This window comes from Lepidochelys kempii, chromosome 1, assembly GCF_965140265.1.
Source record: "Lepidochelys kempii isolate rLepKem1 chromosome 1, rLepKem1.hap2, whole genome shotgun sequence".
Classification (NCBI taxonomy): domain Eukaryota; kingdom Metazoa; phylum Chordata; order Testudines; family Cheloniidae; genus Lepidochelys; species Lepidochelys kempii.
In genome coordinates this window covers 231,035,665-231,060,576 of record NC_133256.1, presented here as the reverse complement: position 1 = coordinate 231,060,576, position 24,912 = coordinate 231,035,665, and the positions used below count along the sequence as shown (strand labels likewise).

General features: G+C 42.0%; 1 protein-coding gene across 1 annotated transcript in view; it reads left to right on the top strand.

The window, feature by feature from the left end:
* The window catches only part of IRAG2 (inositol 1,4,5-triphosphate receptor associated 2), a 66,010-nt gene that overhangs the window by 24,929 nt on the left and 16,169 nt on the right, over positions 1-24,912 (top strand). Inside the window, exons 15-23 of the mRNA XM_073317813.1 lie at positions 75-188; positions 947-1,048; positions 12,242-12,405; positions 13,994-14,165; positions 14,541-14,703; positions 16,936-16,997; positions 19,705-19,813; positions 21,043-21,190; positions 22,045-22,126. Coding sequence (XP_073173914.1) covers positions 75-188; positions 947-1,048; positions 12,242-12,405; positions 13,994-14,165; positions 14,541-14,703; positions 16,936-16,997; positions 19,705-19,813; positions 21,043-21,190; positions 22,045-22,126 — 1,116 coding nt within the window. The remainder of the gene's footprint in view (positions 1-74; positions 189-946; positions 1,049-12,241; positions 12,406-13,993; positions 14,166-14,540; positions 14,704-16,935; positions 16,998-19,704; positions 19,814-21,042; positions 21,191-22,044; positions 22,127-24,912) is intronic.

Below are 24,912 nucleotides of genomic sequence, written 5' to 3'. Positions count from 1 at the left end.
AATGTCACTGGTGCTGGTCTTTATAATACAAAGATATCAAGGGACACCTGTTTTGGCTTTTTAAAAATATATAGATCACTGGAATTGAATGGGCGGCTTTGGACGAAACACTGGACCGAGAGGTGCTATTGTTACTGCAAGGGCCTGAGCAAACAGGAGAAAACTTTAAGGCTACCATCCAAAAACTGGTATGATATTGCATAAGTAACTATTTATAGGAATGTTGGGCTCTTTCAGATTTTTAGCATTTTCAAACCATCCCACAGTCAATGTTTCCACATTAATAAATGGATAGAGAACTGGTCTCTTAGGAGCATCCTTCTGCTTTCCTGTAGTGGAAGGCTTCTCTAGTTTAAAACAAATGCATCAAACAGATTCCCCATATCACACTTACTTTCTGACTTGAGAACTGAACCTTGGAGTTACCATAAGACCTGAGTAAAGGGAAGCGCATACTTGTGCTGTCCCAGGAGAAGTTCAGGGACTGAACTGGACCAAATTGTGATTTGTCCCCTGCTTCCCCATTACTACAGTAATCTGTTCTGGCCTTTCCCTGGTGATTATTCCTCCTGCTGCTGCACTGGCTCAGTTGTGCCATGCACAGATGAGGCTCTGTCCTGGCCTACCCTCCTGTTCGGGAAGGGGTGTAATCCTTCTGCAGAATCTGTGTGAAGGGAAAAGAGTAAACTGGAGATCTAAATAGCCCATGCTGAAGTGCATAAAGTGGCTCATAATTGAGACCTGAAGTGAGGTAGTTTTGGGCGACTCTTTGAATCCAATTATCTGGAGGCAGTGCTTCCAGCCAGTTACTTTTGTGATGCATCACTTATTGGAGAAACTTCTCTCTAGTACTGTTACTAGTCTGATATCATGCTTAAGTGATGCTGTGTAGCATTAAGTATTTGAAGTGCTAATATGTATCTTTTTCTTTTTCTTTTTTTTTCAGCAAGAGGAAGTCTCTGAAGTGGAGGAACTTGTTGTGACTGCTTTGCAATGGGTAGCAGATCCTGAGGTGAATTTGAGGGAGACTTGTGAAAGACAGCTTGTGGTAAGGAGCCCTGCTCTTCAAGCCACATTATTTCTGAAGTGGTGGTGTTGAAAAACAAAAAAGCTAAGGGAGGGTGTTTGGTGTAGCCTTCAAATGATGCTTGAGGACAGAACTGATAACAATGAAGGGCTTTCTAATTAAAGGATGGGCAGATTGTTTTAAAAAAAAATGGAACCCCTCCATTTTATACCTACTCCTTCTCATTTTGTCCTTTCTTCTTTGGTGTATATTGCTATAAAGACTCATTTCCTTGTGGTTATGCATTTACTTGCCCGAATGAAAGGGTAGATTAAGTGGTTTCATGAGGAAAACACTGTTTTCCTCTATACTTGCTGTGTAATGTACAAGGAGTTCAGGGTTATAGTCCACATAACATACTGGAAAATTCAGGTGTGTTCAGGTGAAATTTAAACCTCTCAATTACAGCTGGTTGGAAAATGGGGCAAGTGTTCTTCTGTGGCAGAAAAATGACTCATTAGCCGAAAACCTTTTGACTTAAAACCAAATTTTTGATTTGGAAATGTCACCACAGTGCCTCACCCAAACTACAGATTACATATCTCATGCAACCATTGTCTATGGACTAGGTTCTCCTTGGCCACGTTCCATATCCTATGATGCACTATTCTCCCCTCTTGCTATGTTGCCGTGGTAAATATGGAAAGTACCTGACGGTGGTGTATCATGAGAGGTAGTTGGTCTTGGAACCAACCTATAGAGGGAAATGAGGCACTACAGCAGCATTTCCAAATAAATTTTTTGGGTATTTTTGGATTTCCAACGCCCCCCCCCTTTTTTTTAAAGGCAATTTTCTGTAGAAATCAGGAACTTTTTGGGAGGTGGAGGAGTGTACATGTTGTTGAAAACCTAACTTTTTTGCATCAAAAGTTTTGGATGGAAAACTTTAGATCAGACCTGATCTCTATTCCTGGGTGAGATATTGAGTTGCCTCTAAAACTGTGTCATAACCTGGGAAGACAAACTTCTATGTATAGTCTTCTGCTTTTGTTTTTGTGGTCGTGGCAGCCTGAGGATGAGACTCTCTTTACCATGCCTGACTTTCCCATTAGTATGTACAGGCCTCACTTTCACTTCCTTTCTCTCACATATTTCCCCCAAACAATGTCTCAAATCTTCATCCCAATGGGACTTGAATTCTTGTCTGTTAGTTCACTCCTTCATTCGAAGATGCTATTAGCAGCTGCTCCCCCTGAAGAGACATCCATGTTGTAGCGGTTGGAAACTTAGCGCTTGTCTACGTTTTTAAAACGCTGCAGCTGCACAGCGAAGCCTCTACCTACGCCTGCGGAAAAGGTTCTCCTGTCGGCATCAGTACTTCACCTCCAAGAGGTGGTCACTAGGTTGACAGGATAATTCTCCCATCAACCCAGCGCAGTTTATACTGAAGGTTAGGTCGGTTTAACTGCATTATTCTGGGTTGTGGATTTTTCACACCCCTGAGTAATGTAGTTCTACTGACCTAATTTCCTAGTGTGGACCAGGCCTTACTTACAGGAGAAAAATTACTTGCTCCTCACAATAGGTGTCAAAGGGGTGAACTGATGCTGGCCAAACTGATCCCTAAAATCCATGGAGTTACAGCAGGGATAAACATAGCATTTTAACAGCAAACATAGACCATGACACACTAAGGTTAAAACCTGCAGCAGTAGGTAATTTTTCTAGTCTAGGCCAGGCTTAATAGTTGACTGTCTCTTCCCTTCTGTATCACTACTGCTTGCTCACAAAAGCATGCCAGTTCTGCAGTAGACATCCTCACGCCAGACCTTGAACAACACTTCTGTGCTCCTAGTCCCTCTAGCATTCATGTGAAAGGGGTCCTCTCCAAAGCTAATGCACCCAGAGTGTGCCTGTTCACATCATCTGGGGAGTTATTAGCTCAGTATAGTTTAAGATTAAAAAGATTTACAGTGAAAACTCCTTCGAAAGGACTGCTGAGGCCCCCTGAGCAATACAGTTAAACTCACCTAACCCCTGGTGTAGACAGCACTCAGGTTGGTGGGAGAATTTTCCCGTTGACCCAACTGCCACCTACCAGGGAGGTGGAGTACCTATGCTGACAGAACCTGCATTTTAAGTGTAGGCAAGCCCTAAATTTTACAGCACTACTTATGGAGACAGGTGCATTGGGTTATCCAGGCTACCTACCTACTTCTTCGCTTGTTAATGGAAGGTTCAAAGGAAAAAATATCTGAGGATGACTAAACTTCAGTCATGTGTACTCTAGAGAGGAAACCAGTTTGTTTCTCTCCCCCTTCCGCCATATTGGCCATACAGTCTCTAGACAGAAAAACAGACTTTGGAAACTGTACCCTTGAGACCTATGAGTGGCTGACTATGACTAGAACTGGGTGTAGTGTGTGTGTGTGGTGGTGGTGGGGGGGTGGAGTTGTTGTATTTTTGTTTTTCATCCAAAATTAGCTTTTCATTAAACAAATTATCATGGAAAAATTTCACTTTTATGAAGTTTTCTGGGCTTTTCAACAAAAAAGAAAAACCCTTGTTCTTACTAAAATCCAATTTTTTTAAGGTTTTGTTTATCAATTTTTGGGGGAAATTTAAATGAAAATGAGACTACCTTTTTTTTTTTTTTTTTCAATTTCCAACAAAACTTGGTGGTGGTTTGACCAACTCTAGTAATGACCTTGCCATCCTTCTCTTTCAGAAAGCTAAACACGTTCCACATCAGTCTCTCAACCATTCTTGTTCTAACTGCCACTGCCCATCTGTTCTGTGGCATCTATTTCTTTAAGGATGTGGGCGTTCAGAGCTGGTCACTTCCTGTGACTTGCATAGGAGATTTACCCAAACTAAGAACTGGTCAGATCTCTGCTATGATCAGCACTTAACAAAGAGAGTGTGAAAATGATGCTTTCCAAGCAAGGGACTACATACATTTTTAGACTCATGTCAAACTTCTAAAGTAGACCGCATGTGGACCGCATATTTATAGATTATACTATTTCTTCCGAATAGACGACATCCTAGAAATATGACACAATGATTTTAATTCTTTTGTGTGGTCCTTAAATTGAAGCTATTGCAATAGAGAAACAAAGACTTACTCAAGAGCCACCTCTGATAGGAACAAACGTACTGAATTGTGGTTAGCTCTTTCACAATAATTGTTGCAAGTCTTTATTCAGAGAACAAAGATTAAGTTAGCTATATTACTAACCACTTTAATCCTGTGCCCCTTCCTCCTGAAATCTGAAAAAATCGGGTCACTCTTTAGGTAGGCTTTATTTGCTAGTTGCATGTTTCTGCCTGATGCATTAACTTGTTATCATTTTGTTAGAGTACATGTTCATAACTGCAACTCCCATTAACACTAATGGAGTTACAGAAGTATATTGAAGAGAAGATCACTCATGAAAAACCTAGTATTTGTCTAAACTCCTTTTAGGGCTGTCCAGAGCTAGATAACTATGCACAACTCTCCTCCCAATACAGTTTCCCCTTTATTAATTTACAGTAGTAGTTTCCTGGCCCGAGTTTCTTTGAAATGAAACTACTGCTGTTTCCTGGATATTTGTGATGGAGGGCTTGTTGTGGAAGATTTTAAAATGGCACTAGGTATGCTGCTATCATTCTTCTATAGCCTCCACCATGGTCCAGCTAATTCATTACCTTGCTTTAGCACCTCATTATTGAAGATGTTCTGTATCAGCCTGTCTCTTCAGCAGGAGAAAGCAGGGTTACCACTGTATTTTTCTCTTCCTAGGTTCTGTTCTGGAATCTTTTCTCTTACCTCTGAAGAACTTCTGTAAACTTTCTCTTCTAAACTCCCCTATCAAAGAAGGAACAGAGTGGTGAATTAGGAATAGGTTTCTACTTCTATTTAGGATACCAGATACAGGCTACTAAAACTTCTCTTTTGCCCCCTAAGTACTCAACTGATCGGAGAAGTTTGTACTCTAAAGGTGACAATTGCCATGTTTACTTCAAAGTAAAATGTCCTAGATCTTGAGGGACAGGAGTAACTTGTGGACATCTAGTCTAGCTTTCTGCATAGCAAAAGCCATAGAATTTTAATTCAATAATTCCTGCAGCATTTTTCTCTGTACAGAAAGGGACCAATATAGAGTCCAATACTTTGTGGTTGAACTAGATCATATCAAGTAGTAAGGCATCTGGTTTACTTAAAGACCCAAATGATGGAGAATTTACTACATCCCTTAGTAAGCTGTTTAGTGACCTTTTATCATTGCTGTTTAAAAAATTGCATCTTACTTCAAATTTTAATATATTTTTAAATAACTTCAGCTTCTGCCATTGGTTCTGAGTCGCCTTTGATATTAAGGGGTTCTAGTCTAGCAGATCTGTCCCTTGTCTATGTAGTAATAGACGATGGTTTGTTTTCAACTTGTCAGTGTCCATCACTGCTCCTAGCTTTATTTAAGTATTGTATGTTTTAAAACTGTTGCAAGAATGCCAACATGAGACAGCCCTGATAGTCTCAAATTATAACCTATAGTAGTAACATGCAAAAAAAACTATAGATATCTATCATGTGCATCCATCTGCACTCACCCAAACTACCCAAGAAGCGGGGCCGCGTGGGGGAGATGAGGTTAACATATTGGACTTTGGCAGACCAAGCTGGGGAGTTTAGTTCAAACTTCTTGGAAGATAGACACCCATCTATCCCCTCAGCCCAGTTCAAATGGGAGCTAAGAGGGTGCACCTTGTCTGCTTCACTGATTGACATCTTAGAAGAGCAGTGGTCTCAAGCAATCATCTCAAACTGTCTAGGTTAGACTCTACACAATAAATTCCATCCCAGAAACTAACAGGCCGCTAGTACAGATCTCGGAGCACATGTTAAATCCTCTCTTAAAGCATTTCCACTATATCCATTGTTATCAATGAACAATTGGTGAAAAAGGAAGATAGCCTAATAGGAACGACCGTAGACGCTCATTAGTAGCACCATATCAATGCTCTTTCGCTATGTTGCTCCTAAGCAGCTACTGCTGTTTTGAGTGTCATCTGACCAAAGGCAGCCTGCTTCTTCTGATACCTCAAACCGCTACAGTACATGTTAACAATCTAGAATTGTAACAATGTGAGGTATGTTTATTATTATTGCTACAGTATTACATTAGTATGGGTACTGCATATTTTACACCTGTGTTCTATTATGCATTCATAGCCTACCACTACACTGTATCAAGAAAGTGGTACTGAGTGATTATAAAAGTATCTAGTTTTATTTTTATGTTAAGAAAAATCAAACATCAACCACAACAACGTACACAACCTCTTGCTCTTATTTGTAAACGCTTTTGTACTCCCACTTAACTGTAATACTTTGTATGCACTGTAAGTTGCCCTGGATAAGGGCATCTGCTGAGCAAATAATAATGTAATTACCAAAAAGGAAAAGGAGTACTTGTGGCACCTTAGAGACTAACCAATTTATTTGAGCATAAGCTTTCGTGAGCTACAGCTCACTTCATCGGATGCATACTGCGGAAAGTGCAGAAGATCTTTTTATACACACAAAGCATGAAAAAATACCTCCCCCTCACCCCACTCTCCTGCTCGTAATAGCTTATCTAAAGTGATCACTCTCCTTACAATGTGTATGATAATCAAGGTGGGCCATTTCCAGCACAAATTCAGGGTTTAACAAGAACGTCTGGGGGGGGCAGGGGGGGTAGGAATAAACAAGGGGAAATAGGTTACCTTGCATAATGACTTAGCCACTCCCAGTCTCTATTCAAGCCTAAGTTAATTGTATTCAATTTGCAAATGAATTCCAATTCAGCAGTCTCTCGCTGGAGTCTGGATTTGAAGTTTTTTTATTGTAATATCGCAACTTTCATGTCTGTAATCGCGTGACCAGAGAGATTGAAGTGTTCTCCGACTGGTTTATGAATGTTATAATTCTTGACATCTGATTTGCGTCCATTTATTCTTTTACGTAGAGACTGTCCAGTTTGACCAATGTAAATGGCAGAGGGGCATTGCTGGCACATGATGGCATATATCACATTGGTGGATGTGCAGGTGAACGAGCCCCCTGATAGTGTGGCTGATGTTATTAGGCCCTGTGATGGTGTCCCCTGAATAGATATGTGGGCACAGTTGGCAACGGGCTTTGTTGCAAGGATAGGTTCCTGGGTTAGTGGTTCTGTTGTGTGGTATGTGGTTGCTGGTGAGTATTTGCTTCAGGTTGCGGGGCTGTCTGTAGGCAAGGACTGGCCTGTCTCCCAAGATTTGTGAGAGTGTTGGGTCATCCTTCAGGATAGGTTGTAGATCCTTAATAATGCATTGGAGGGGTTTTAGTTGGGGGCTGAAGGTGATGGCTAGTGGCGTTCTGTTATTTTCTTTGTTAGGCCTGTCCTGTAGTAGGTGACTTCTGGGAACTCTTCTGGCTCTATCAATCTGTTTCTTCACTTCCGCAGGTGGGTACTGTAGTTGTAAGAATGCATGATAGAGATCTTGTAGGTGTTTGCCTCTGTCTGAGGGGTTGGAGCAAATGCGGTTGTATCGCAGAGCTTGGCTGTAGACGATGGATCCTTTCGTGTGGTCGGGGTGAAAGCTGGAGGCATGTAGGTAGGAATAGCGATCAGTAGGTTTCCGGTATAAGGTGGTGTTTATGTGACCATCGTTTATTAGCACTGTAGTGTCCAGGAAGAGGATCTCTTTTGTGTGGACTGGACCAGGCTGAGGTTGATGGTGGGATGGAAATTGTTGAAATCATGGTGGAATTCCTCAAGGGCTTCTTTTCCATGGGCCCAGATGATGATGTCATCAATATAGCACAAGTAGAGTAGGGGCGTTAGGGGACGAGAGCTGAGGAAGCGTTGTTCTAAGTCTGACATAAAAATGTTGGCATACTGTGGGGCCATGCGGGTACCCATAGCAGTGCTGCTGATTTGAAGGTATACATTGTCCCCAAATGTAAAATAGTTATGGGTAAGGACAAAGTCACAAAGTTCAGCCACCAGGTTAGCCGTGACATTATCGGGGATAGTGTTCTTGAGGGCTTGTAGTCCATCTTTGTGTGGAATGTTGGTGTAGAGGGCTTCTACATCCATAGTGGCCAGGATGGTGTTTTCTGGAAGATCACCGATGGATTGTAGTTTCCTCAGGAAGTCAGTGGTGTCTCGAAGGTACACTACTGGTAGTGTAGGGCCTGAGGAGGGAGACTACATAGCCAGACAATCCTGCTGTCAGGGTGCCAGTGCCTGAGATGATGGGGCCTCCAGGATTTCCAGGTTTATGGATCTTGGGTAGCAGATAGAATATCCCAGGTCGGGGTTCCAGGGGCGTGTCTGTGCGGATTTGATCTTGTGCTTTTTCAGGGAGTTTCTTGAGCAAATGCTGTAGTTTCTTTTGGTAACCCTCAGTGGGATCAGAGGGTAATGGCTTGTAGAAAGTGGTGTTGGAGGGCCGCTGAGCAGACTCTTATTCATATTCCGACCTCTTCATGATGACAACAGCACCTATTTCCCCTTGGTTTTTTCCTCCCCCCCCCCACCCCAACATTCTTGTTAAACCCTGGATTTGTGCTGGAAATGGCCCACCTTGATTATCATACACATTGTAAGGAGAGTGGTCACTTTAGATAAGCTATTACCAGCAGGAGAGTGGGGTGGGGGGAGGTATTTTTTCATGGTTTGTTTGTATAAAAACATCTTCTGTATTTTCCACAGTATGCATCCGATGAAGTGAGCTATGGCTCACGAAAGCTTATGCTCAAATAAATTGGTTAGTCTCTAAGGTGCCACAAGTACTCCTTTTCTTTTTGCGAATACAGACTAACACGGCTGTTTCTCTGAAATGTAATTACCCAAATTAAAGTAGTATTCCACCTCCGTGTATTCTATTTATAGAGTATCAACTTGCAAATTAATTAGAAATGGATAAACTCACTCATTTTGGATGAAAAACTGTTAGTTTGCTCTGCATCTTCTCAGTCACAATGTCCCAAAGAGACCTGTAGACCCTGTCACCAAGTCCCTCTAGCTGTGAAAAGTGCTGAGTGTGTTCAAAGCCTTCAACACCTCAGAGTTTGTCAGAGGAGCTTCTTCATCAAAATCAGCCGCCTCCTCTCTCGATTTTCCTATTGATTATGAAACGTTTCATCAACACAAGCTCTCTTCTCTGGCCTTGCTGCAGCGCTCAGTAATTCTTCATCGGTTATCTCTCTGAATATGAGCAAATCCACAGCTGCTACAATGTCCTCCTTTTCTATGCTTGCTTGAAGTGGAGCATCATTCAGGGGGTCATAAAACTGTTCAATATCCTTGTCTTTCACTGGCACAACGAATTTGCCTTTCCTGAAACCATTGGAAATTGTCGGCTTTACATCTTGCCATGCCTTGGCAACAAGAAAGATGAATGCAGTCTAGCAAACTTATGGTTTTCAGGACTGTCTGAACATCTGTGGGGTCTGCATCAAGAGCAACAATAATCTGGTTTGCAATTTTTGATTGGTAATATCCCTTTGTGTTCTTAATCACATCTTGATCCACATGTTGCATCAAAGATGTAGCATTGGGGGTAAGAATTCAAGCTGAACGTTAGTGAGAACCACTCACTGGATAACTGCTCCACACACATCCAAGACGAGGCCTATCTTAAGGCTTTACAAGCAAAGCTGGCAATCACCCATTTTTAGCTAGTTGGTGAAAACTCCCCTGTCACCCAGGCATTCACTGAACTGACGTAATTGAGAAGTTAACTGAAATTATGCAGAAAGCATCTGGGTAGTTTTGACTTCCCAATCATGAACACTGGTCATTTGTCACTCTGATCCAGGTTGTCACAGACCAGCACAGTCCTTTGAAGCTTTACCTCCTTCTAGCTTTCCATTTTTTTCTACATGTCCTCTGTCACAGAGCCCTTTCAGATAAAGTCCTGTTTAGTAAGTATTGTAGATGCCAGCTGGGGAAAACTTTTTCAAGAATGTGAGGAATTTTTTCATGCTACCATTGCTCAGCTGCTGGTTTGTCTGCTGACTGTCTTTCGCCATGATCCTTTTTTTGGAAGCAACATTGAAGTATTTCTTCCATCTGGTAAACCAATTGTCACTTGCCTTAAAATCATTCAATCCAAGTGAAGAGACCAGCTTAAGGGCTTTTCACTTGATTGCAAGTCCAGCAAGCAGTGCTCCCTGTACCCTCTTCTCCTTGAACCATATAAAGAGAGCCTGGTTGACATCAGGGGCTTTTCCTTCATGCCCATGCTTACAACAGCTATTTGACTGTCCGTCTTCATATTTAGCCAAAAGCTTATCCTTCTGCTTCCACATTCTGCGTACAGTCGACCTGTGTAGCTCCCATTTGACTGCAACTTGGTTTTGAGTAGCCCCCAGAGTTTGACAGTCTTGGATAATCTGTACTTTTTTTTTTCTTTCAGTGAGACTTCTTGGGATTTGTCTGGTGTTTTTTGACACCAAAAAATTGATGCAAGTAAGTGGGGGATGTGATGTGTCAAATGTTGCTCTTATATGGCGGCTATGTTGCTGTTACCGAGTGGACAATTCATAGTAGGGAAAATGTTCCCAGGGGAAAAGTTGCTCATAAGCAACGGTTGCTCCTACAAGGTATTGCTGCAAACAAGTGCTTACTGTTGCAGAAGGAAGACCATATTTCTTCCAAAATGGATCTGGTAATAGAGCCAAGAGTTGCTATTCATAGTGGTTTTAAGACCTTGCAATGGGACCCAAGTAGTCTCATGATCTACTAGAGAAACCAGACAATGCTTACTACCATATAAGAAGTATGTCCCTCTTTTTCTTCTTCATATGCTCTTCTGCCTCCATTAGCTAGGCTGTGTCCTTGAACCAAGAACGGAAAGGTAAATATTTGTTTGGTTTTAATGGTACCACCTCTCTGACTATAACAGTCTATTGCCAGGGCTGGTGTCTAAACTGTTTAAGGAATTCTCGTCAAGATCTTGCTTTCTTTCTGAAAGATCAGACATTTCTTTGAGAGTAAATAGCATGGGCAATAACTTCCTGAGTTGTATAATTTTCAAGTACCATGAGAAATTCCAGCAGTTAGGCTAGTCATTGTGTAGAATTGACTTCTCCCTGTAAAAGTTACATTAACCTAGGAAGCTTCATTCCCAGCTTAGCTAAGGTGGAATTGTAAGCCAAGAAACCGTTCCAAAAAAGTGTCCAGGTAGTGCTCTATTGCAGTCTTACTAATCACATGACAGACACTGTACCTGTCCATCTACAGTGCATGCTCACTGCCATCTGGAGTTCATTCTTGGAAGGTGTTGTTGCTAGCTGACCAGATAGGCCTCAGACAAAGTAAACAACATTAACTTGCACATTAGCATGGTTAAATCTGGTAGAAATTCATATAAACTGTACCCTGAAACACTCCAATTGCTGTCACTGAAGTTACTTTCTCCCATGCTACTAAAAGGCATTGTCTTTCACACTCTCTGCCTGTCTCTTCACCTAATGTGAAGCCACAAATAAAGAATTGTAAAATAGTGTATAATGCCATGCTCTGAATCTTCTGGAAAGCATCTATGTTGGTGATTATTAGGGCTGGTCTAACAAGAGTAAGTATCTTCCACAGTTTTTAAAGAAAACAAAAACACTTGTTACCATTCTCCCCCCCTCCCCATTTACAAAAACATTTTTCATTGCAATGGAAATTTTTCATTGTGAATAGAAGAAACTCTTGTTTTTCTTTTCAAAAAGAAATTGTTGGTAGTTCTTCCTGTCTCCCTCCCCCTTTCCAGGGGGAGAACTATGTATGTTGGCGGGGGGGAGAGCTTGTTGGGTTCTTTGAAGTCTGGACCCAATTATTTATTTCAAGTGTCTTTAATTTCAATGGAGGATTTTGAAGGAAATGGTTTTTCTGCAAAAATATTTACTTCCTTCGAAAAATAGATGAAAAGCTGCTTTTCAAGCAGCTGTACTGATTATGCTATTCTATACCATGTCCTTATCCATCTTTCCCCTTCAGAAAACTGAGTGGGGTTAAACTCAATGTTGTGTGAACCCATCCTCCTTGTTTACTTACTGCTGGCAGTCTAGTATCTGGACATTTATTATGCTACTAAGGGATGGCAGATAGGGAGAGGCTGTCTCTGCTGACCAGAGACCCTGTACAGTTCTAAGTGGCATGTTAAGTAAACCTTATGCTACGCTGTTATAACCATGTGGCATTTTTAACTTTTAAAAACTAATAGGACCTCAAGCAAGTGCTAGAAGAGAAGATAAATCACTGGATTAAAAAGCTCCATCTCTTAGAAGAACACAGAGAATCCTTGGATAAAGAGTATGTTAGAATGGCAGGAAATCTGAGGAGAATAAAAACAGAGCAGCTTCGCTTCAGGAAAGAGCTCTCTTCCAGGTACATCTAATTCTCTCCTCCTCTCCCCGTGTAAATGAGACATGAAACTCCTGAACGAGACTGCTTAAAATTGAAAACCCATTGCATGCTCCTTTTGTGAGCAGATCTGTTTAAAGGTGTTTTATCCTACATGGAGTTATCCTTTGTGTACCAAGTAAGAATGCATCATTGTAGAGACTCTTCTAAAACACCAGGCAGACCACAGACTAAACAGTTGAAAAGCTGCATGTTCTGCAGGTGCAACCACTAAATAAGCAGAACTGTTGGCTGTGTATGAAGTTGATGGTCTATCAAACATGGGCTTGTCAACATCCTTACTTATTGGAAATGGTCTGCTATACCAGACTGACCCATTTCTAGCTCAGGGTGGCACACTGCCTTGATTTACTAGTAGTCGGGGAAAATTTGGACTCCAAATGGATTATTTTCTTCTAGGAGAAATGGGAAAACGTAGGCTAGGAAAGAACGCTCCTATCCTCATTATATTTGTAATAGCTACGTGGGTTTAAACAGTGATGTATAAATACAGCAGCAAGGGGCACACAACTGTGAACTCACATCAGGCTTTCAGGAAAGCAGCTGTTTAAGTTTCCCACCCAGATGAGTTTTTCTAACCTGTTCCCTACACATGCACAAATCCTCTGGAAAAGAATATGCCTGGCCTGTCTATTCAGGGGTGGGTGTAAAATGGCTAGTGTAATGTAACATACATACATACAGGGAGAATGGGCATGCCCAATATGCCCCCTCCTACGCGCGCCTATTTGGGTACACCACTTAATCTCTCAGGGCCTGGAGTTCGTACGTTTGCTGGTGCTGAGCAAGCATAGTGTTCTCCTGGCCTGATCTATTCCTGTGTCTTTCTGAATCTCCCCCCATTGGTGTAGTGCTAATATAGGCCAGCTGCTGGTGGAGTGCCCAGCTCAGGGCACTCTCTCTGCTGAAAAGGGTGGCTGGTAATGCCACCAGTGGCTCTGTAACAGAGGGAAGACGTTCGGAACAAGGTCAGTTTAGATACAGCCCCGCCGTTCTGCAATGCAAAATAAGCCTAAGGGTCCCTGAACGGCCACTTTCTGTCACAGGGACTCGTGTGGTGCTGACTTTCCATTGGTAGTTGTCGCTGAAGTCTCACTGATGCACCCTTTACAGCACCAAGTGACAAATCAAAGCTGCATAACTGTAGTGATCATTAACTCTGCCTGCAGGGTCAACTTCTGCTATTTTTACAAATGCTCTTGACTTTGGATCCTCTTACCACTTTTCCCTAAAACAGCCAAATAGATGGTCTATGATAGGTTTTTTAAAATACCTTTTTAAAGTATTTGGTACTGGTGCAGTAAACGCGTACTCCTTTTCCACATTGGAATTCATCTAGACAGGACTTGCATAGCAGTTGCACAGCTTTGGGTGGCTAGGAACCTGCTGAAAACCTACACTTCTTCTGATCTGCCAGATGAGTACAAACAGCCTTGTTTACTTGGTGGGTTAATCTCTAAACCCCTTGTTTCTGTTTGGGAAGTTAAACTATTGTAAAGCTTTTTAATAGCATGTGGTCTCTCTCTTAGTGACTGGGTATCACACTTTCTAGGAATATTTTTCTGAATGGTCAGGGACAGCTTGTGTCCTGCACTCTTGCTCCCTGCAGACAACACGAGCTAGAAGCTGTCAAACAGTTGAAAGAAGAAGCTGTCAGTCAGGCAGATGTTCTTGGCTTGCAGCTCCAAGAAGCTACCAAACAGTTGGAGGACGCCAGCAAACAGGTAGGGGAGTGACTTGCTGTTCCACACACCAGAAAGCGATGCTTTATACGCCTCTGCTAGCAAATAGGAAACTATGCTTTGTTGGAATGAACAGCCACACCACAAAACTGTGACTTGCAGAGGAAGTAAAAGCAGAGGAGGTGGTGTCAACAGCCTGCTGATGAAAGAGACAACTTTGCATATTTGTGGTGGCTTAAAAAAACAAAACTCAGAAATAGCTCCCATACGCAGTCCACCCAAATGTAAAAATGCAGAAGTTCAGTCGGGGCTTATCACTTCCTGAGAGAACAGATGTATTTCAGTTTCATTTGCATGAACAGCAGAGACCTTTTTTGTGCCAGCCAGGGCTGTGCTCTCTTTCTATTCTGTGCTCAGGTTACGGATCGAGATGGGGTGCTTCATTCTGCCTGGGAAGAAGCCACATATTTGCGAAGTGTGTTAGAGGAAGCCATTTCTGAGCAGAGAGCCCTTCAGGCTATGAATACAGCTTTAATGAGCTCTTGCCAGACACTTCAGGAAAAAGATAAAGAGCAGAAAAGTAAGTACTTTTATAGTATTCACTTATAGCACTGGCAAGTGTTAAGCTGCAGTCAGATAGTGGAAGAATCAAATGTAGTGTCACTAGATGGTGACCTTTGTGTTACTTCACTCTGTGGAAGTTCGGTTTCCTTCAAGAATGCTTCAGTCGTTCCTCCTTGTGCGATGATCCAAACAGGACTTGAGCTCAGCAAGGTCCAGAGCCGTTGGCCTTTCAAAGAGAAACTTCCAACCAAAATTCCAGGGTCCCCAAGACTCAGTGACTCAGTAGGTGGCGCTTTTCCCTCTGAGTCAGGACTAAGTGTTAAGGAGCAGTGTAGCTGCAGATGCTGTTCTTGTGCCTAAGCAACCACCTTAGTGTTGGGAGTTAATCCTCTTGCCCTGCTACCTCATCTTCCTATGCTGTAGATACTCTATCCAATGTTGCCCATCCTTTCTGTATGGGATTGTGCTGCAGTCTTAAACCATTTCACCTAGAGGCTGCCGCATTTTGGCAGATGTCACTTTGTGTCATTCCTTTTAAAATATAAATGAAGCTCTTTCCTAAACTTCTGAGACTTCATACATTTACCTGGTATTCGCCCCCTTCTTAAGAGCGATAACCCAGAAAGCTTTGATATGTAAAGTCTCTGTTCCTGTAGAATCAGTGGAGCTCTGTTGGCTTGCCCCAGCTGAGGGTCTGGCTCCAGGTACATATGAGCCATGCTGCCACGGGGGAAATGTACTCTAAAGAAAAAGCTTGCGGCAGGAATACATTGTAAATGATTTACTAGTTTTGAAACCAGAACACACTCTGGGAGATTATGCTGAGCTGAGGCAGAGGCATGCTCCTAAGCACTTGGCTGAAACTGGTCCCTTAAGAATATTACGCCCCGCTATTGCAGAAACTTCCCCAAGATGGTTTTACAGATTGCAGATATATTCCTTCGTATTAAAGTGAGAATTTTACCTGACCTAGCATGTGTGCACGCACACTGCATTTGCACATTCGCCCTTTAGTTATGACGATAGCCGCAAGGAAGAGGCGTAAAAATGGAAATTGGTGTGGTCTTTTCCTTGGTAGGCTCTGGCAGGAGTGTAACTCCTAAGAACAAAACAAATGCCAAAAAAAAATCCTGTTTTAAAAACAGAGGGGTATCTCCCCAGCCAATGTAGATGAAGCCAGTGGATCTACACTGACTTCCCATTTGAAGAGTCTGTCTTAAAATTTGGGAGTCTCTTGTTGAACACGGAACTCTCTAAAGACCATTCTTAACAATGGTATGGACATAGAATTGATGCTAAAAGTGGTACGACTTCACACATACTCCCTTTGTGTGGTCAATCACTTCTGCTTTCTTCCCTAAGGCCAGTTTGACCCCTCTGCTCGCGTGGAGTAAACTACTCCACCGGTAGTTTTGCTGCTAGTAATGCTAGCACTACAGTACTAAAAATCAGTGGAATTTGCTGAGGAAGGTACTACTTGGTCTGAGTAAGGGTGGCAGAACTGACTCTGTTTAGAGTCTCTGGTACCATAACATAACATTTAATTGCTAGAGCAGTTAGTGCTGAGAGTGCTAACACTGCTACTGAGAGCTGGATCCCAACCTGTGGATGAGGAACGAGAGGCAATTAACCAAGTTTCCACTGCCGAAGTATTATTGCAATGATGCACGAAGCAAAATACACTTCATTTCTATTTGTATTGCGCTAGTGTTTGGGGGTGCAGGGGGTGGGGCTATTGCACTAGGCGCTGTAGGCAGTGAACCAAAGGACTCTCCGTGCCCTTAAGAGCACTTTCTGGCCTCTGTGTGCAATACTGGAAACTAAAATAAAACCAACAAAATGCTATGTCATGGGGGGAAAAAAATCTCAAATATGATCTGGAATCACAGGCCCAAACCTGGTGGCCTATGACACCGTGTTTAGAGCTGTTATTCAGAGTGCTGTTGTATTCTAAAAACAGCAACACTCTGATACAAAACACATCCCTTTCTGTATTTAAATAAGGAAAAGAAAATTAGAGCAATGCCTCGGATGTTTTCAGTATCTCCCCCACAGTAGAATATGGTCTCTCATATGCATTTGTTTTAAAATCGCAGGAATACATGTAAATTGCAGGTACAAATAGCTGATGGTTAAAATTTAACTCCATCCATGATGGGCAAAAACAAGGTTAAAAGGAACCCTAAGAGCACCTAAAATGGTTCTTTATAATTTAACATTCAGTGATTATGTAACTGTCTCTTCATAGCCACTGTTAACACACTGAGAGAGAAACTGTTTAAGGGGCAACTTTGTGGATTGCTGTGTCAGGTATGAAATCTATTATCTCACCTGGTGGTGGAGGAGAGCATTTCATGGCACAGAGGACACCAGGGTGAATGTCCATCTACAGTTTGTCTGAAGTCCAATCTGAGGGCCATTTTTCTAACAACTATGCTACTTTTTTTCCTAGTGTTTAATTTGTGTAAACGTACTGGCTGAAGGGAACTGTGCAGGCAGATCCGCATGTAGCCCTCAGATTCCCCTCCTCACGCGCCCTGGGCCAGATACTGTCCCTGCATGGTTCCACACAGAGCATGTTGTTCGGCACTCATGGTCAACAACTGGTGGTGGTCATGTGCTTAAAAGGATGTTACCTTCATATCTTCCCTGTTTAAAATCTGTGTGTGTTTGACTGCCACACACTGAACAATGTGCATCTTTGCTGTTCAGAAGGCCAGTTTAAAAAACAGGAGGGAATGCAGGCAAATGGGAGCACTGAATGTGTGGCAGGTAAAAGGAAGAGGATCATAGAAAAGGGTTTATATTGTAGCAGCAACACTTCATCTTTACAATTTCCATCCAACTTAGTCTGAGGGAAATTTAATAATGTCCCTTCGTTTGTGACAACTCTGTGCCAGCTTGGTAGTAAAGAACACCAGTGTTCCAGCAGTGGCAATAGGGAAGGTAAATGCACTACTTTATATAAACAGTCGGGCAAGGACAACATTTTCTGTTTTGTGGGGAAATCCTGAGTTCAAAATCCCTTCCATCTGTTCTGGATCTGAAAAAAACATTTCTAAATTTCATGTACCCATTCTGACTTTCACTTAACATTTTAATAAAAAATCAAAATATTTCATTATGAAAATGTGGCAATGGAACTTTCTTTAACGTTATTAAAATGCTTCATGTTCACTTTTTTGTAAACAGAAATTGGTCAAAATTAATACATCGAGGAGACACTTCCCACAAATAGGGATTTTCCAATGCCAAAACATGTTCCACTGGAAAATTCCCAACCAGCCCTATTACTATAACCTTATTTACTCGGGTATTAATAGATCAGGCTTTATTTTGACAAAGTTGTGCTCCCTCCAAAGGCTTTAAACAAGATAAATGCTTTACTTGAGGCCCCAATCCTGCAAATGCATCCACATGTGCATAAGCTTACGCACATAGGTAACTGAGACAAGTTACAGATAATTTGCATGAGTAAAATTTAAGCTTCTGCAAAGATTAAACAGAAGCAGAATTGGTTAAATTGGGTAGTATTCTGATTGCTTAACTGTAAGAATCCCTCCAATAGAAGGATATTAATCCAACCGACAGTATGGCTTCTACAAGCAGTAATAGCATATACTTTTCTCTCCCTATCCAGTTGCCCTAACGATCTTCCTATTGCAATAGAGTTGCATAGATGGGGAGTCTAGTGACTACAGTCCACTGTCTAGTTTAAACCAAGAAACAGTAAAAGAGAAGATAGTGAGAAATTCTGACCGCTCTTGTTGGTCCTATACTTTTTTTCCCTTTCACATGGGGGAGAGGAAAACATTGATTCTACCAGAACTGCGCCAAAAATTGGTAACTTTTTTTTTAAACAGCTTTAAGAGTAGCCTTCAAGAATTTACAATGAATAAATGCTATCCTATTCTTGGCTCATCTTTTTTCTTTTTATGCCTTGCTTTATATTGTCACTCTGTAAACATTTTGTGCCTGGGAAATTTTGAAATCCAGATCTCTTGATAGACGTCTCTCTGCAAAGTTGTTTTTTTTTTTTTGAGGGGGTTGGTTTGGTTATTTTTGCAAAGTTAAACTTTTTTGGTGTGTATCTTCCATTGACTGTCCCTGCCTTCAGCTTCTGTAAAACACATGTGGCAGAAGATAGTCTTTTTGTTGCTTTTTTTGAAAAGTTACTGTTCTAAGACATAGGTGACCCTTCTCAGAAGGACTAGAAGCTGAAGACTCAGTGGAAACTCGGACTAGAGTTTTTGAAGCCCGAAGACATACATTCATCATTAAAATACAGACACTTCATTTGTTTCAGAACCATGTAAAAATAACACCTTTCCCCCACATGTGGATGAATGGCTACTGCTGGGTAAATCCTTTCCAATACTCATTATTTGATTTGTTTTTGGCAGTAAAAGGCCTCATTTGAACAACGGTTAGCATATACAATTGAGGGGGACCTAGGACGCAGGTGGTATTCCTCCTCCCACCCCCACCCCATAGGGACTGGGTCTGTTGGTGGGAGGGGAAGGGGAACTGCAGAGGAGAGCCTGTAGGAGCCATTGGAGATGCTGCCAAAGCAGACACATTCAGTCTTCACTGGACTTTCTCTGCCCTTTGACAGGTTGTTTTTTGCTCTCACCCTCTTTTCAGCTCAGCTTCATTCCATGCCTGCCCCTCTCGCCCTCTTTCTGCTCTATTCTGCCCCACTCACCTCCTCCTTCAGTGTCCCCTTCCTTTTACTTCACTTTCTAATTAGCTTATCCCTGCTGAGCTAAACCCACTACTGGGGAAAAAAATGGCACTAATATGTCTGCCACTGTCGCATTGTCCATGCTGCTTGTGTATTGTACCCCTTCTCCCACCCCATGTGGGGCTTGTCAGTTAGCTCTTCAGGGTGGGGATTGCTTAGCATTCTGTCTCTACAGTGCCTAGCATAATGGGAACATTCTTGGCTGGTCTTAGATGCTACTGTAAGTAACCTGATGAATAATAACCTGCCATAAACTTTCCCTTCTCCAATTAGCACCTTTGCTCCTTCAAAAGATTTGGGGGCCAAGAAGCAGGTTGGAGCACTGGACTTCCCCAGACACCCTCTTTGAGATACTCATGCTGGTATTCTACACCTCTGCTAGGTAAGATCTGCTGGCTACTCTTTTATGGTTTTTGCCTTCTTTTGTACCCTGATCTTTTGAAGTGCAGAAGTAGTTGGGGGATGACCTAAAACTGTCTAATGTAACATGGTGCTAAATCTAAAATAGCAAAGGATTAGAACAATTTCCATTGTTCATCTTTTATCAAGCACAGATATTCTTTGCTATAAGTCTCTGTTGCCTGCACCTCAGTATAAATCTGTCCTGACTCACTATGGTGAAAATTTGCTATTGGCTTTAATTGGTATAAACGATGCCCATGAATTATCTGAGATGCATTTGCCTGGCTGTATCTAAAGACTAGCTGAGTTCATGAGCCATCTCACAAACAATTGGAAATGGCAACTGAAGAGTTTTTTTTTTCTTGTGCAAAACAAACGGCTGTACCATCAATCTCCAGCACTAATGATGAGGCAGTTTAGTTTATGTTGTTTGTGACAGGCATCAAAAACTGAGCTTTTAACATCCCAATTTTGCCTGGTTCATTTATCCCAAGCTTTAGCTTGTATCAGAGAGTCCAGGCCATGTCATGGCATAGATGTGGGTCAGTAAGCTTCCAGCTAGCCAATCGGTCACCACCTTCCCATAATGCCACTGTATGCTGACTCTGCAGAGATGTCATTTTATGCAGTGTCTGCAATTCCTCCCTTTCCCTACTAGTCCCTGTTGTATGGGAGCCCAGGGTTGCTCTAACCAAGGTTTTATTTCCACTGCAATGTATAATGTTACTTTCTACAGTAAGTGCTGTTGCTTTGCCTCCCACACATTACCATCCTCCCACCTCCCCATGACACCACGGCTTCAGTTCAAAGTGCCATATACAGTTGTCAAATCTGAAAGTTTTGTGTGAGGTAGAGACTAGCTGCTAGTGTTGCAGTGTGGCAAATGGTCACCACTGCTCAAATGCGAGTGTGTCAGTGATCACTGGCCAACCCTGGACTGTTGGTCATGCTCCCCTTAAAAATGGACTCGCTTATTTATGTCCATCCACCTGTAGTCTGCTTATATTTCTCTACTGCTCCCTGAACCTTTACTAATAACCTATGAAAGTAGCAAACGAATGAAACAGGGTAAATTTATAGTCAGGTTTATTGTGTCTGAGGGTGTGGATATATCTGTTGATAGAAAAGGACCAAATCTACCCAGCTGACTGACTAGTAACTTTTTATGTTGACACCCTTCTCATTATTTCATGTCTGTATCTTTAACAGATGCTCTGGCCTTGGAAATCCTACAGCTGAATCCAAGAGTGTGCACAAGCTGTGATCTCACATGTGCAGAAACCAGAGCTCGCTCTATATTTGAAAGAGAGGATCTGAAAAATGGGTCTACTTTGGACGTGACACTGGAGACACACAGGTAAGAGGGCAAAACCATGTTTGGGCTGGGGTCGGGGGATAGGGGGACTGGACAAGTAGTGTTACCACAGACTCTTGAAGGGAACTGAAGACAGCCACTCTCTAGCTGTTTTAGTATAGTTTCTGCTATCGTTGAGAATCTGGTCTTGCTTAATACTACAGCATCACTGCAAGAGAATGAGATGCTATATTCTGAATTAGTGAGCAAATAATGCTATCACTGGCTTTCATGGTATCTGTATGTCCCTTATCACTGTAGAACCAGAGTGCCTCACATTCATTAAAAAAGGTTATTCTTACAATGCCCCTGTGAGCCATGGAGGTGGTATTCCTATTCTACAGATGGGGGAAACTGAGACGCAGGATAGACTAATGGCTGAGCTTTAACTGAAAATCAGGGTCTGGAGCTCCCAGGCTAATGTGTATCCACGAGACCACCCTTCCGAACTGTGACTAGAAAGTGATGACATTCAGGTTCATCAAAGCACCAGAGTGTTTGTAGCCGTTGCAGTATAACATTTTTCCTCCTCTGAAGGCTATCTCTGATTTCTCCCTTTTTGGGCGCTGATTTTTAAAAGAAGTGGTTGGGCTCTTGCTGAGGAAGCAGAACTTTGCATTGCAAACAGGTGATTGCAAGTCTCAGCAACTCCTGTGACTCCTCTGTTACTCTCTGTCAGTGTCCTTTTCATTAGATTTGTTTTGTTTAATGATGTGTCTGCCGTGGTTGGGGATTGGCCGCAATCTCCACAAAGACACGGTGGTGAACTTCAACTCTTGTTTCTGTGTAATATTAATGTAAAGAAAACATCCAAATGTGATCTTGTTGCAGTATGCAAATAAAATTTGTGCTGCCAGGTGGGAGATACGCTCTGTTGGTAACCAGACTGATGCAGATTTTGTTGCCTCCCCTACTACAATGGACTCTCTATTTGCTGAGGTTAGTGCTGTCTTTAATTTCAGCAATCTTGCCTTTGAATTTGGTAGCCATTTACTAGCAATAATGCACTGACTTTAAAATAGAAATGAGGGGCCAGATTTTTCAATTTGGGTAAATCAGCATTGCTCCGTTGGTAAGTCAGTGGACTTCTGCTGAATTCCCTTTCTTTCTGCAGGCTATTGGGAGACCGTCTCAGTTGGTATATCTCTTTTAACAACTGCGATTGGAATAAAACATTCCAGAAATGTACTTGACCTGTGATGTTTGAATCCAGATCAAAGTTTAGGAGTATTTAAATCCCATACTCTAGCTCAGAGTCCTCTTTATTCCATGTACAAATCTTAAAACGCATGTTCATTTTTCAGTAACAAGGGACTCCTCTCTTGGTAAAGCATGAATGATATCCATTCCCAACAATATGGCGGGCAGAGGGAGACCAAAAAAAAACACACACACAAACCCAGCAGGCATCTTTACATTTTAATAATCCCATTTGATTGTCTTTTTGTATACTTCCTTCTGCGAAAAGTGCTAAGTTATGACTATGATCTTCCAAAAATTCATCTTTGCTTAAGAAAAACAAGGTGATTGATACTTTACCCAATATAGTGTAGTTCAGCTTTGCATCTAGATTTCAATGGGATAGTGTGTCTGCCTACTCAGCACTGAAGGCTGAGGAAAAAGGCCAAATAAATGGTCCTCGGTCCCACAGAAAGTGACAGGTTACAACAGACAGAGTAGACACTTGAGTAAACCCTTGGTTTTCCCCTTGATTGCTGGTTGCCAATGTTACTTTCTGTTCTAGTCAGCACCATACACTTTCTAATTGTGATGTTAATTGGAAATGTGCTGTGTCAATGGGATCAGGATTTCAAACTCCGGACTTGAGCGAGATATGCATCTGGCCTGTCCGACTAATACAATGCCACTTTCATTTGATGCAGCAGTAGGAAAAAAAAAAGTGCAACCTAATCTAGACGAATAGTGAAATAGTAACTTCAGACCTGCCCACTGTGGGGTGGCCCAGCCATCTGCAATAGTCCTTACCCACTCTTGGTGGAGAAGCAAAGGAGAAAATGACACAGCTACTCAGTGACTCCTACCCTGTTAGTGTGATCTTAGGGTTGAGCTATGTTGGTTGGGTGGTGTGGGGGCTAGGTGAGGAAGCCCTTGCTTGCACTGCTACTGCCCATATTGTGCTGCTGCTTTGGCTGGCTGGAGGGCTTTGTTCCACACAGCTGTCAACACAGCACTTGTGACCAGCACAGTTGTGTACATTTAAAGCAACATAACACACTCCATATTTGTATAGTTCTGTAATTGCAGTTTATACCCAAAACTACACTTTTTAGCTCTGGGTAGGGTTCCTCTGCATTTCTATTGGAATCCCTTTGTGCAGTAGTCATAATCCTTCTTTCTTCCCTGGGACAAGATTCCAGGTCTGAACCGAAGGAAAGGCAAATGGGCGGTATCCCATATCTGGTCTAAAAATTATGACGCAGGACAAAATTTGAATGCCCATGTTTAATAGGAAGAGTGTATCTGTAGCATTTTATCAGACTGGGGTTACCTGCAGGTGTGTTGATTACAGTGAGCCCTTCAGAATGTAAGTAACTCCATGCTTATACTACTGTGTGTGTGTGTTGTCAAAGCATAGACAGAGTAGGGATTTGAGGCTGCTTTAAATCTCTAGCTCTTGTGTGAGTCAAACTAATCTTTCTATGCTGGGGGCTTAGAACTGAACACTAGCTTTCCAACGCATACCAAAGAAATGTATATTGGTTCATTTGGGATTTTGTAAACTTTTATGCAAGGAGTACTTCACCAGAAGACTGCTACAACACAGACTGGAGGACAGTGAAACAGCAAACCCTCTCAAATATTTCCTTACAAGAAGTAGGCCTAGAGGATAGAGGGATATCTATATTATAAGGAGATCATGCATTTTTCACACTTGTAAACAGAGCTGGTTTGGGCTCTATTGCAAATCCTTTCCTTGATTCGCTAGAATGACTGATATATTACATATAGCAGGTAGTAACTGTGTCATGATTTTACAGAAATTCAGGATTTTGTTAATCCTATTAAAGGCAGGTATCTCTGGCATACACTGATAGGTGTGTTAGTAAAGCCACATTGTGGGCTTTTTTTAAAATCCTTCCTTTGTGAGCCAAAAGTTTCAACCATTCTTAACACTTTAAAGTCTAGGAAAAGAACTAGGTGTGGATGAAAAGTATAGAACGGCTTTCAGTTTTCCTTTGGTTTGTAACAAAGTCACTGAAAGCTTGAATTTATTCCTGCATTATACCTGGGGGTATCTCTTGCTTTGGTCAGTCCCTCTTGATTTTGAGGTAGTACTACATTATAAACCCCCTTGAATCTTTTTGTTTCCATTCCAGTATACTGCCCCTGCCCCTAGAGCAAAATAAAACATTGTAGCTTCCTTAAGCCCAAGGGAGAATTCAAATAAGAATATAAATAGCAGAGATTTGCATGAGGAAACATCCAGCTGACCAAGCTGAACTCTATTCACTGATCCTTACACTAATGTTGGGGCTGGGGGGAAGAAAGGAAACTGAATAACATACACACTACTGCTGTCTGGTGGGGCTTTAAAAAAAAATTACTCAGTTTTTGGTTGCCCAACTAAACACATTTTGAAAGGGGTCTCACTTTTTTCGGAAACAGCTGAGCTTGCATCCTCTAAAAAACAGGCCCAGTGCAGGGACAAGGTTGGGGACCTAAGCATCAAGAGGTCCATAATCACTTGCCCCTTCAGAACATTG